Consider the following 14,867-nt stretch of genomic DNA (forward strand, 5'->3'; position numbering starts at 1 on the left):
TTTTTTGAACCGTCCTCGTTTCGAAGATTCTTCCTCTCTTTGATGCCTACGCCGCAATGCTTAGGGGAAGAGCGATTCTCTCTTCCCCTTTCCCCTTCCTCTCTTCCCTCTTCTTCTCCGCCTCTGCCTCCTCCGCCTCGTATTCTTTTTGCAAAAGAAAACCCCCTTATCATCCTTCTCTAAAACCCCCAGTAGCCAAGAAGATTCCCTTCACTTGCTCCGCCCATGGAAGAACCTGGGAGGACCCCTATCGTTGGATGTCCGACACTGGCGACCCGGATTTGGTGGACTATCTTGGACGGGAGAACGCCTATGCCGATTCCTTCATGACCGACACCTTTGACCTCCGCCGAAGGCTGGTTGGCGAGATGAAGTCCCGGATGCCGGACAAGGTCTCAACTCCGCCAGAGCATTGGGGACCCTGGTATTGGCTCAAAGCCCTCGAAATTTTTCTTTCCTCGGAAAGATTGCATGTTGTTTGGAAATAGTTTCAAAAGACTTGATTTTTTACATCTATTGTAGCGATAATGCATATATGTTGAAAGAGGTGGAGGGTATGGAAAAAGCCGGATGCTTATTGTCTTCTTGTTTCCTGTGAAAAAGTTAATTTTGTTTCTTGAATGGTTTCCAGCAATACGAAACTGCTGTGTCTCGAACTATTTTTTTTGTTATGTCAATTCTTTGTATATGAACTCCCCATTGCAAATCGTTAGAATCATTGCGAAAGTTCCTGTCGCTCATCCTCTACCGTGAGGGATTGCCGTTTACTTATGGTTTATGTGTTTCCATGGATTGTCCTGAGATCAATTGTGAATCATCATAGCCTCGCTGCACATAATAAAGAATCACTAGACATGTGCTGGTAACTAGAAATTGCTAGGTTCTTTTCGATATAAATAAATGCAAGCTTTTGTATAAAATATTCTTTCTGCTTACTTGGCCACCAAAGTTAGTTTTGGCAATTGAGTATACTTCTGGAGGTAGTTCTTGTTTTTTGTAGATTTTAACATGGAGCCTACTTTGCATGGCCTAAATACACAACCAGTTTTGTCCCTGTTCAAGATGGAGAGCACTGACTCTTAATTGAAGATTTACCTAACACTTTCAAATGAACCTTTGATGCATATATACGGGTGCTTAATGTAGAAAATATCTTATAACTTAGCATGGGTTGCTGATGTCAATGATAAGTAGGAAAGGTTTCGCTGGTGTTTATTTGTCTTTTAATTTCAGCACCCTAGTCTTGTTAAATTATGTATGTAATGTAATTAGACCAAGTAATACAGCCATTAAAATTCATTGTATGTTTTGTATTCTCTAATTCAAAGATGTGAATAAGTGTACAAATCAGATTGACAATATGAGGACGTACCACAAAATATATTTATCACTGGCTTCATTGTGCTTGAATTTAGACAGATATCATACAACTAGTCCAAATTACTAATAGTGTCCTACCTAATTTTATGCATGTTAATGAAACTTCTATGATTATGTTAACCAAAGATTAATATATTGGGTCAGGTCTTACTATCAATATATTCCAGAAGGGAGGGAGTATCCAGTCCTGTGCCGGAGGCTGAGGCATCCTGATGGCTATGCAAAAGCACTTTTGGCTTATATGAGAGGCTGTCACAGGGAGGAAATTTTGCTTGACTGGAATGAAATTGCAGAACAATTTGGTATGTGTTCATGAATGCTCTGATTTCACTTCATTTACAGTTTTTATTTTTAATTTGATCAGATGCCTGAATTTTGCTGGTGTTCTGTATTCTGTATCCTGTTCTTGTAGTCAGTGCCTTTTTGTTTTTTCCTTTTAGTTTTCTGTATTCATTCTGAATTTCTGATTCTCTCACTGTGAATAATTTTAAGCTTCTTGTTACAGTGCATGTTATCATGATTCATTTATTTACACTTAGAGCTTTTATTTTTAGTTTCTTTGATGGCATTTGCCATTCATTGCTTATTGTTTTCTGAGGAACTAATTTTCTACTTATCCAGAATGAAAAAAAATTAAATTCTTTGCTTAAATCTTTCGACACATAATATATATTTTCGTGTTACTGCAACTAATTAGCAAATTACTTATTAAACTGATAATTCACACAATGTGCTTCCTTGAGATTTTATAGTGACTGACTCTTTTTTCTTTTTCTCCTACATTTACTTCTTTCTTCCCAGGGGAAGTTTCTATCATATACATTTTGGGCTTCCATGTCTTTAATTGAGTTAATCAAAGTTAGCTTTATAATAAGGTTAGAAATATATGCAGGTTATGTTCACATAGGAACTTGTCGCATTTCTCTGGATCACAAGTTCCTTGCATACACATTGGACATTTCAGGCAATGAATCTTTTACACTTCAAGTTAAGGATCTTCACTCTGGACATGTCATACCAAATTCAAAAGTGGAGGGAGTTGTTAGCTTGGCATGGGCTGGTGACAGCAGCTGTTTACTGTATACCGTTTGTGATGCAACTCAGCGACCTTATAGGCAATGCTCTATTGTCTTCTAAAGTTGCTTGAAATTTTCATTAATGGAATTTTCTGTTTTTTTTTTCCTTTTCTGTTGTTACTTACAAATATTTGACAGGGTATTCTCCATGGAGCTGGGTTCAGGTTTGGAAGATCATCTGCTATTTACAGAAAAAGATATGAGTTGCTGTGTGGATATTACAAGCACAAAAGATGGCAAGTTTATCACTATAAACTCTAACTCAAGGACATCATCCGAGGAAGGTTACTTATCCACATATCTCTGCACTTAAGAGAAACTAGTCATTATAAAAGTTCTCCAGTAATATTCGTTTGGTAGATTCATTCTTCTGAGTATTATTTAATTACAGGTTTATGTAATAGACACTGAGAACATGAAAGATGGATTATGGTTAGTTCGAGAACGAGTGGCTGGTGTCCAGTACTTTTTGGAACATCATTATGGTTTCTTCTACATTCTTACTAATGCTTCTTTAGAAAGCACCAGTTCAGCCGCTGAAGGTTATTATTTAGCTAGATGCATAGCAGAAAAGTCACTGACAGCTGAATGGCAGGTCTCTGTAAGATTAGTTGTAATCTGGAAGTCAGTCCTTTCATGATGATCTTTGTATTACTTTGTGCATGTATTTTATAGTTTATATTGATGCTTGCATATTTCTGTCAGTAAATTTCCAGCAGTAGTAGAGATAGAAAATCACAGTTGCATTCATTTGGCTGACTACACAAGTGAGACCATGAACAAGAACCCACACTTTTTTATTTTGGTTTTGTTCCATAGTTAAGAATGTGCTTGTACATTTGGTTTTGGCAATCAGATGCTTTCAGTATGAAAATAACAAAGAAGGGTCAGAAAGTAACTTGAGGGAAAAGCTTATTATGCATTGACTTTTAGGTATTTAACTTGCCTATAATATACACTTGTGATATATCTATAGATTGAGGCTGAAATGTTTTGTATATATGACCAGTTTGTTTAATTAGAAGTATAGAATGCTGATCACAATAGTACTTCTCATTTATTGCTATATTGGCCAATATGCTGTTGAAGAAATTGATATTCTTGTAAAATTCTTTTTTTATTAAATCTAAGCTCTATTGGTCATTTTCAGTTTTAAAGTTGTCTGATATTTGATATAAAAAAATGACAGCAATTAACCAACGGGAAATTTTTGTAAACTTTTGATTCTAGTTTTTTTTCTGCTTTTTACATAATTAGCTATGATTCTGGCGTTCTTGGAAAAGATTACAACTTTGGTGTATGGTTAACTGATGAATCAATAATCTTTGTTCTAGATGCTAGTTCGAAAACTACTAATGCAAAAGAGATATGACCTTTGTGATTGTGCCTTAATAGTGGAATGATAGATATGCAACTTTCAATATCTTATTCTAAAGAATGTTCCTGATGGATTGATGGCAACTGTTAACTTTGAAGTATGATATCCATCTTCCATTCTAGACACTAAATATTTTGCCAGCTGATATAAAAGTATCCATCTTTTGAGATCTAGATTTTTCTTGTTCTAAATATTCATTTATGAAACTTCAAGCTCCAACTATCTAAAGTTCATCTTTTTTTTTTTTTTCTGGATAATTCATGATTCCTCTAAAGCAGCGTTAATCTTTGTCATGTTAGAAGTAGCTCATTTTGATGAAGAAATGTAGTTCATCCTATTGAGTTACTGTCTTTTGTCCTTAGGTTATTGTTCTTCCAGGACAAGATATTTCCTTTCAAGATATGGATATTTTTCACGGACATCTGGTTCTCTCTATTCAGCAGAAGGGGCTTCCTTTATTTTGTTCCATAGATATCCCAATGAGTGTTAATTCTGAGGTACATATTGGTAATTGTTTGTCCATATAACTACAAGTTTTTATAATTTAACTTAATCTCTATGAATTGCATTAATAGCTTCTAATCAATCTATTACCTCTATAGTTCAATATACTGTAGCTATCATTTAGCTATCATTTCTCTTTTTATATATTAGAAATTCAAATGCCTGTATTTCTGTATATATATCTAAGCAGCCAAATCAGAATGTACATTTTTTATTCATTTATTTGTAGAGAGTCTGCATCAGATTCCCTATCCAGTTATTTATATGATTTCAAGAGTTTATCAGGCATCAATTTTATTTAGAAGGCAAATTATTAAGTAGAAACAGGCATAGGCCATCAAATAGAATGGTGTTGCTAAAAAGACTATGTATTGCTGGAATCTCATTTGATGGTGATCAAGTAATGTCTAATTGTTTTCTTTATTCACTGGTTGATCTTTCTTTTTCTTTGCAGCAACCAATGGAACTTGAGAACCTCAATCCATGGTTTTTCCCGGTGCCTTCATGTCTTTGCAGCATTGTGGCTGGCTCCAACCACGATTTCATGTCTTCCATCTACCGTGTTTTGATATCATCACCAGTGGTAAAATTATTTGACTACTTGTTTACCTTGAAAACACCTGCCACAATAACAACAATAAGCTGTAATGTCCTAACAGTTGTTGGATACATGAATCTTATCCTGCCATTGAGCTCTTTTTAAAATAATATCATGGTCAAACTAAGCAATTAAATTACTTTTCATTGTTTCTATTATTATTATTTTTTATCTACATCTTATTACTCCATTCATTTGACAAGGGAATAGATTTTTGTGCCCATGTCAGTTACATCTTTAAAAGTGTACCTCGTCTTAGCAACACAGCTCACTGATCTTACAATTGGTTTATAGTTCTTTTTTCTTTTAACACAAGAGGCACACAAAACAAAGAACTCATAATGCTTATCTTCAATTTAACTATTCCACTTAAACTCCAAGAGCAATATATCTTCCCTTCTGTTGATTATTAAATCCAAGATATTCAAAATGTGAATTACATCTTTGTGGCCATGTCAATTACATCTTTAAAAGTGTACCTCGTCTTAGCAACACTAATCTCGCTGACCTTACATTTGGTTTATAATTCTTTTTTCTTTTAACATTAGAGGCACACAAAACAAAGAACTCATAATGCTTCTCTTCAATTTAACTATTCTGCTTTAACTACAATAATAATATATCTTCCCTTATGCTGATTAATAAATCCAAGATATTTACAATGTGAAGTCTAAGTATTCATATTTGAGGGCTTAGCACTGACATTCTCAAGCTTAGTATTTTTGTTTTGTGCAATTAAATGTTTTTAATCCTAAGAATCTTGAAGAGCAAGCTGTTTGGCCTATCTTTTTTTATGTTATTATATCATGTGTGAAAAGTCAGGCTTTGGTTTCTGCCCCTAATAAATGCAGATGCCTGATATCATAGTTGACTATGATATGGGAAAACGAGAGTTTACCATTCTGCATCAAGAAGAAGTAGTAGGTTTGACTGAAAAGGGTGAATCAGATTCCTATGGTGTGGCTTTTCCATTTAATTTTACAATCACTAACTCGAAGAAAGATGAGTCTTTGGAGGATGGGCAGCAGCAGTCATGGACTGATCTTTCTGAAGCATTTTCCTGTGAGAGGATTGAAGTTGTTTCACATGATGGTTTCATGGTACCGCTAACCATTGTGTGCTCTCAGAAAGCAAAACATACCAATCAATCACCAGGACTCTTGCATGGATATGGAGCTTATGGGGAGGTATTAGACAAAAGCTGGTGCTCTGATCACATTAGCTTGCTCTCACGGGGTTGGGTTCTTGCATATGCTGATGTGAGGTATGACTTGGTTACTGACACCGACAGACTTGCTTATTATTAATACCTCATAAAGTTGCTTCAACTTTGCAAGTGATTAGATAGTGGGTTGCTTTTGCTTTATAGTATGGTTTGGTAGAATCATAAATGGAAGCTTTTGAACTGTGTGCAAAATTTTCATTTTAGTGCATAATCTGGTTTTAATGATGAACATTATAAATGTGGATGCTAATTAAAAATAATTTGTATGTATCATACATTGGTGGTCTTTTATATGATGGGATCATCAGTGCTTGTTAACTTATTCGATGCTTGACTCTACTAATTTTCATTTGTTACTCCAACAATACTGCCATATTTGGACATTTACAGAGACTTTAATACTATATCTATTGTCTTGGCACAAAGGTTCAGAATTTTTATCTTATTTTGGCCAATTTTTAAAGTTCTAATCCAGTAGTTTTCATTTATAAATTTGTTGACCAATTATCATTGCAATTTTGAAAGATGACAATTTCCATGCATCAAGAAGTAGATTGTGTGAAATATGTTTCTTAAAAAATTAAGGTAAATATATTTATGTTAGCAATTGTTAATTGAAGAAAATCTATTAGTATTTCCTTCATCTGGTTATTAGCTACTCCATTAGCCTCTCCTCACATGCCAAAGTCTCAAGTTTCATGATTATCATACTTGATTTGTCCTAAAAAGGCTCACAAAATTGCATGAAAGTACTTCCATTTCACTATTAACTCATGGTTAAAGATGAAAGCTTTTTTCCCTTTCTCCCATGTATTGGGTTTCATTTGAAGGACTTCTTTATAATGCTATGGCATGATGAGAAGTTTGTACAAACAAAAGCTAAATTTTCATGTATGTAAAGCCAAAGTTCAAAAAAACAGTTGGACTGGTATTTATTAATCAGTACATGTTTAAATGATAAAAAAAATAAAAAATGGTTTTCAGGTAAGCTGCTGCTATTTGCAGCTTTCTATTAGAGTTATATCCTTTGCACAGCTGCTGTAGCACAACTTTCACCTCTGCTGCTGTCTCATCCATCTCCTCGTGTCGTTGCTGTTTTCTCCTTGTGTCATCATTGTTACCACCTCCTTTGGCACCCAAAGCTATCTCCTCCATTTTTTCCTCCTCCACCACCTCCTCCGTCTCATCTCTCTCCTGCATTGGTCCATGCTGACCGTTACAGGGGCATACCATATGTTGGTACACCCTGCATAACCTGATCCATACAGGGACCTGTATAGATGTTGGACCAGAATTTGAAACATTATCTAAAGACTGAGATTACATATGAGACAATTTTTTATCTACTTTTTATGTGACGTAAATAAGTCAACAAATATTGATGCTTGCTTAATTTTGACATTGGATGCTGTTTGCTTTTCAAGAGCACACCCAGTTTAGTTCTTATGATTAATCTTGCTTTCACCACATCCAGTTGTGTTACTGGCAGTTGCCAACAATCATCTTAAGATGTATTCATTCTTATAGGGGTGGAGGGGGCGAAGGTTCATTGCATCAGTCTGGAACTCGGGCATGCAAAATGAACTCAATTTATGATTTTACCGCATGTGGCATGTACCTTGTCAATGAGGGCTTTGTTCATAAGAATAAGCTTGCTGCTATTGGTTGCAGTGCAGGAGGTCTTCTTGTTGCTGCAGTTATCAATATCTATCAGAGTTTGTTCTCTGCTGTCATTTTGAAGGTGATACTAATATTTGTTCTGGTCTATATGATCTTATTCACGTCTCAACATATGCATCCAGTATGAAATTGTGCCATGGTGGTTAGATTCTTTGTTCATGTGACTTTCATGGATCTATTAAGGGTTTAGACCTTGGAGTACAACTCAGTATTTTGAATTTTGGCATTAATTCTGTCTATATTCTTGCAAGGATTCTGTAGTTATTGAAAAAAGAGGAAAAGGATAACCTGTTGGAATGAAAAATATGTGTATTCTCAATGATTCTGTTCAATAGGCAGGATATTGCTAGAAGACCTAGAAGATATAGGCTAGTGCTTGAAGATTGAAGATAATTTGCTTATTTCTCAAGCATAACTCAAAAGTCTCAAACTGAAGCTATATTGTTGGCTGGATATATTTCAGTTTTTGTAATTTTTATTTACATCTTGATGCTGATGTGGGTCTTGCATCTCTGTACAGTACATTCCTGATTGTCATGTGGGAAGAATGACAAAGCAAGATCTTTCCCTTTACTTTAGGAAGTGAATCTGGGAGGTTTTGTGCTTAAAATCATAAGCCTTCTCAGTGAATTGGAATTGCATTATTATATTTTTCCCATCGAGGAAACCTGCTTGGTGAATAAGCTATTCATCTTAATAGTGATAGGACAGTGTAAGGATATTGCAAATTTTCTATCTTTTGGTAGCTTGAATGTAAACAAACACTTTGCTTTGTGGATTAGTTTGTTTAAAATTAGGCTGAACCTTGCAATTTTTTTAGCTGTAAATTATTACAAACTGTACTATGATGTAAAATAATGAGCTTCTCTCCTAAGATATATGTGTTTCATGACTTGAAGCAGGTCCCCTTTCTGGATATTTGCAACACAATGTTGAATCCTTGTTTACCTCTGACCATTTTGGACTATGATGAGTTTGGTGATCCTCGAAACCAAGCTGACTTTGAGATAATTCACCATTATTCTCCATATGACAATATAACTCAGGGTTGTTATCCTTCTGTCCTTGTTACAGCATCATTTGATGACTCAAGGTTTGTCTGTCATTTGGTGTAATGCTGCAGTGTTCTTTCATATAATTATCTAGATTGTTCTTGTAAAATTGATGAGATGATGATTTATCAATCTACTGACGTTTGACTAATCTCACCTAGTTTTAGTATTAAAGAGGTATCAACATAATAGCAGAAGATACAGACTCTCTGCTTTGGTCCCTGTTTCTTTGCTCCTTTCAAGCATGTTTTTCTTTTCTTACGTAACACTAACATGTTTAGGTAGGTAAGCCATGTTAAAAATCTTCGACCGATGTGATCTTGGACTGATATCAGTCAACTAATGATTCATACTGTCAAACTAAGAAATGTAATCATGAACTTATCATACTTGTTTCTTCAAATAGACAAACAATAAAAGGGAGGAGTGAGAGATGAGTGGATTTCTGGTTTTATCTTTCTGTGTCATCTTTCTGTCTGGCAATTGGTGAGAGAGCCACTATCTTGTAAAATGACAGCACATGTAGCAAGTCTTTGGGCTAATTGTGAGCATTTTTGAAAGCTAGGATTAAGATGGGAAAGATGTAAATGTTAACATGGATGGATAACCCAGAATTCCATCATCTCTTCAGGAAAAGTGAAAGCATGCAAAGGATTTTTATTTTATACATTAACATGGTCATAAAGAAAAAAAAATCTTATTCCATTTTCAAGGCTACATTCTTCCGCATAGTTTAGGAGACACAACAGATCCTGCTAACTATAAATGCCCTCCATTCGATGGTTCGAGTAGCTTGGATGAAAATTAAGATAGCAAATTGCAGTGGCAGCATTATTATGTACAAAAGACTTGATTTAAGTTATGGTAGAGTAAGATGAAAAATATATGGCTTGTAGTTACCATCAGTTTAATAGAGCATTAGAAGATAATCTACATATTTGAACAATAACTAAACAAACAGTTAAAAACGCCTTTATTATCGAAAACAATGTGTTTGTTTGCTTATAATTCTCTATTCTGACTGCTTATTTCACTTTAGTCTTGATTCACTTCAACCGATTCTTGGATATACACCATTCACTGACCTGGGATGTATAATTATTTTTGTCTAAAATTGCAATTCGAAATCTGCCTTGATATTAACTATTGGTTGGAAAGATGTCTTATGTCAAGTCCATGCTTTGTTCTTTAGAGTTGGAGTCTGGGAAGCTGCTAAATGGGTGGCACAAGTGAGGGAGAAGACATGCCCTACCTGTTCGCAGTCAGTGATTCTGAAGACAAATATGAGTGGTGGGCACTTTGGTGAGGGTGGCCGCTACATACATTGTGAAGATGTGGCTTTCGAGTATGCATTTTTGATTAAAGCTATGGGGATGCTTGATGATGAGAAGCAATCTCATGTTCTCTAGTTTGTCATCAAAATACACTGATCAAGTTAGTTGAAAACAACTTGTTATATGATTGTTTTCATCTCAAAGAAGTTGTAGCTCTTCTAGAACACTGGCAACTAATATTTGCTCCGCCAGACTCACCAAGCGAGGACAGCAATTAAGATTTTACATTTTCTCAACATATTAAGTTTGTAGGCATGACAGTCGTCATCAACCATGCTGCAGCGAAACATTTTGAACTTTGGAAGAGCTGTCAGTTGCTGTACATTTGTACCATCAGCTGTTATATCTAAATGAGATTTTGGCCATAGGCCACATCTTGAGGTGTTTATTTGCTTCATTTTGGTTGGAATTTGACTGAAACACCAAGAGATTTGCCATACATTCTTGCAGATCTTGAAGAACTTCCAAAATTCATGCTGTTTTCATTGTTGTGTAAAAGATCTACTTGAATAACCTTGCAGGACTGATCCTTTCATTTCTATTTTTGCTGGTGATTGCAACTGAGTCTTATTTATTTTCCATTGCCTTTTCCTGTCTGGTCCATGACTTGTCAATTAAAGGAGAGAAGGAAACTGGTTTTCCTTATTGACAAATTATAGTAACTGCTCTTCACCTACTTTCACTTGTAATTTACATATTGATCACACAAATCATGCATCTGACTCTGGATTTTATTAGCTTAGGAGACCACAACAATATTCATAAGATTTCTTCCTCATCAACAGGTTGTAATTTTTTGCATCACATGTTCTTTGCCCGCTTTGAAAACACTAATGTTTCCTCATTTCTGCAGGCAAAAGTCCCATCCCCCCCAACATTCTCTGTGCAAACTATATTGAATCTTGTTTTTGTTACTCTCAAAGACAAAGAAACCATTTTTCACTCTCAAAGACAACATGTGTTTAGTGAAATCTCATTCTATCTTTCTTACTTTCTTGCAAAAGAAAAAAAAATCTCACTCGTCGACACAATAGACATGTTTGTATGTAAGCTTATTTTAATTGGTAAGCTCCTCATATGTTTAATAAAAATAATTAAATAGAATATTACTATATAATACATTAAAAAATGCATAAAAAGATTTATATACACTTATTAAACCAAGGGTGAATTGAAATTCTCTGGAATACCATTTTGCTATGAAAATGTATATTGAAATCACGATCTTGAATCTTCTTAGTGCGTTTCTAACACTAAGCAGATGCAAATTATATTTATATTTACGTTCTAAGACGACCTAATTTCCCACATCTTCTAACATGTGTTGTCATCCATTCACGCGCCCAATTTATTTATTTTTTTTGCTTTGATTTTAAGCAGCAGCTGTCCTTTTGTTTTTTTGTGTTTTATCCTTAAACTTGATGGGATGCTTAAGAAATATATTAATGAACAGCAATAAGACGAGTGAGACATGGCATGCCATGACTTCATGCGAGCGAGTAGGCGTCATTGTCGACGGACGACGCCATGGCTAGCAACGGTTCGCTAATGCCACATCACAACCGTTCGACTCCTGTCTAGACGATCACTCTAGCGCATTCGCCCATCTCAATACGGACGTCGACGCATCGAAACCGAAATGACGATATTGATGTCCATAATCTCCCTCAGAAATTTGATGCTCAAAATCAACTTAGATGTTAAAGTGAGAGAAATATGAGAGCGACCAGAGATAAAAGAGAGATTATAAAAATATATATATATATATATATATCGAGAGAAAATCAATGAGAGAGAAAATTATTAGAGAGAAAAACTTTAAAAAAGAAAAAAAATAAAGAGAGTGAGGAATTACTAAAGATCGAAAACCATCAAAGAATTTTTAGATAAAGAAATTAAAGATTAAGATTTTGATGATATTAACAATATATAAAAAAAAACTTTTAAATATTACATCAAATAACATACATGATGTTCATATATGCACTCGAACTTAAGACTTATCACCGTGTAATATAATATTAACCAATCTGAATATTTTAATAGATATTCATCAAAAAGAAAAAGATACCAATATCAAAAAGATAATCAATAGATTAGATTATAGTATGAGAAATATGATCGACCACCGTGAGAAGTTGATTAAAAACGATTCATTTCCATCATTCCTGTTTTATAATTCAAGATCCATTTCATATTTTCGATCACAAATGATCTTTCTCAAAATGCAATCTTTCTTATTGCTGCCTCATCGAGTACTTGAATCAATTTGCCATGTGTTCAACATCGAGTATGTTTTCTTCATACAATAAATCTGATTTATGATCAGTTTCAAATTTGTATTTTCTCTTCTAAATTTTGGATGCTCTTGTTTCTAGGCATCTACCGAAATAATTGTTTTTAGTGCTCATTTTCTTGGCAGGATTACCAAATGGATTCTTACAGTGAAATTAGCTGAATATATTATATCTATATATTTCTTCCTTCAAATGTTAATATAAGCAGCAGATGATAACCAGCAAGTGCAAGATGAAAAAAGGCAATGATAAGATCTTATGCATGAAACTGTAGGCTTCGAGAGAATGTGAAATTTCAATTCAATTAGGAAAAGGAGTGCAAAGGTATAATCCTCTGATTATGATTAATTACCAAGAAAGCAGACTTCATTCTCCACCATTAATATGACAACAATAACTAGTAATGGGTTGTGTCTTGAAGGGAGAATGGCCAGAATCAGAATATGATGACATTGTCACTATCATATATTTTGTTAAGAAATTAATAGAAGATACTCCACAGTATTTACAGCCATCTAATACAATATGGCATCAACTTGTACAGACTTCTCAGTGAATAATGGATGAAGATGTCTGATCTTAGATTGGATAGATTGGAAATGCTCAATACTAAGCCCATGTCAGAAACCTTTTTGCTTATATCTGCCATGACATTTGGTTTTCTGTTGGAATTAACTGGAAGAATTCTCAATATTTTGTTGGATAACAAAGGGATTAAACTCATTTTGATTTTTGTTTTCTCTCCAAATATTGAACTTTATGATGCCATTTTGAGGGTCAATCAAACTGATATTATTTAGCAAATGAAGACTTTCCGATTCCATTCTGAATCATATCCAGTTTTCAACCACAATTCTACAAGAAACATATATATAAAGGTTGTTCTTGGCATGCACAGTCTTTAGTCTTCACCCTGCTTCCAAAAAGGATCAATATACACAATCATACTTACTTGCGTATAAACAACAGTTTTATTTCTTGAAAGGAATTCATGTTTGAATGAAAGAAAAGCTTGGAGTGGGGAATGGTGTTTCTCTCTCTTTATCCATCAGCACTGTGGAGTGAGGGAGTAGCAACTGTCAGAGCTTCCTCATGGCCATGAATTCTAGTGGAAGGATGTGGTGGTGTGGGGTTCTCCCCATCTTTGAGGGAAGGGTGCCAAACTTGGGAGCCAGTAACAATAAAAAAGATGAAGCCTTTCACTCACAATATCATCATGTAAAGCAAAACAAAAGAAAGGAGAAAGCTAGCTTTAGCTTTAGCTTTTCCTTTTGGCTGGCATTATTTCTACTGCTTGTTTTGGTGGCTAGCAGTCCCACAAAGTGAGCAAGTGTCTATCACTCTCTCTCTCTCTCTCTCTCTCTCACCTTATATCTATCCTACATGCTTTGACAGGGAAATAGTGTGATTTGTATCAAATGCAACTGTTAGGACTCCCACAGGCATAAAAAAGTGTTCATACATTTTTACAAGTGGACAGGCTGCTCATCACAATGGAAGCTTCCTGAGGTGTTTCATCTTGTCTGCTTATGAATTCTTGATTCTTGCAGCTGGTTGATTAAATTGGGGACTGAGATTTTAATCATTAATACAACTTATTTTACACCCTTTTTTTTTTAAATTCAGGAGCACCACCAGAAATTACCAGTTATTGGGACTCTAAAATCGTTCTGTAAATTTAGTTATATAAAATAAAAATCATTCACTTTCAACAACGTCAGGATGGCCGAGTGGTCTAAGGCGCCAGACTCAAGTTCTGGTCTTCGAAAGAGGGCGTGGGTTCAAATCCCACTTCTGACACCTATAATCTTTTTTTTTTTTTTCCTACTTCTGAGTTTTGTAATTTATAATTTTTCTTTTTTCTTTCACTTCAGAAAAACATATTGATAATAATAATTTGCTAATTGAGAAACGCATAACAGATGTTTCTTCAAGAGAAAATCAACTCACTTGTAAGTTAATTAACTCATTTTTATGATTTCAATTTTGATATTAATTTTTTTTTTAAATAATAATAATATGATTATAATTTTTATGCTTATAATTGATATCAGAGTCTAATGTACCCTAAATCACAAAAGTATTAGATTTATTTATGTTATCACCCTTCACTCAGGAAAGGATGATCCTATCTATTTACAAAAGTAAGTTTCCTCACCCACATGAGTGGAATCGCGAATGGAACCATATTGCTCGATTTTGGTTGATACGCCATCGCGAATGGAACCATATTGCTCGATTCTAGCAACAGGCAGGCATTGATAGTACTATGAAGGGCAACAACCTGACCATGGGCAGTAGCAAGACATAGCAGCAGCAGCCATGGGTGTCAATATGGCATGT

General features: G+C 34.7%; 1 protein-coding gene and 1 non-coding gene across 2 annotated transcripts; both read left to right on the forward strand.

Annotated features, from left to right (window-relative positions):
• The first annotated feature begins 10 nt into the window (after positions 1-10).
• LOC135588292 (uncharacterized) lies at positions 11-10,615 on the forward strand. Its single transcript, XM_065080352.1, has 11 exons — positions 11-424; positions 1,525-1,682; positions 2,273-2,495; positions 2,595-2,734; positions 2,846-3,051; positions 4,197-4,331; positions 4,793-4,921; positions 5,788-6,200; positions 7,689-7,902; positions 8,744-8,934; positions 10,086-10,615. The coding sequence occupies exons 1-11, from the start codon at positions 57-59 to the stop codon at positions 10,300-10,302; spliced, it is 2,394 nt and encodes a 797-aa protein (XP_064936424.1). The 5' UTR covers positions 11-56; the 3' UTR covers positions 10,303-10,615.
• A 3,625-nt stretch (positions 10,616-14,240) lies between these two features.
• Positions 14,241-14,324, forward strand: TRNAL-CAA (transfer RNA leucine (anticodon CAA)). The gene has a single exon. It is a non-coding gene; the product is annotated as a tRNA-Leu (tRNA).
• The last annotated feature ends 543 nt before the right edge of the window (positions 14,325-14,867 follow it).

Source organism: Musa acuminata, chromosome BXJ1-8, assembly GCF_036884655.1.
Source record: "Musa acuminata AAA Group cultivar baxijiao chromosome BXJ1-8, Cavendish_Baxijiao_AAA, whole genome shotgun sequence".
Lineage (NCBI taxonomy): Eukaryota > Viridiplantae > Streptophyta > Magnoliopsida > Zingiberales > Musaceae > Musa > Musa acuminata.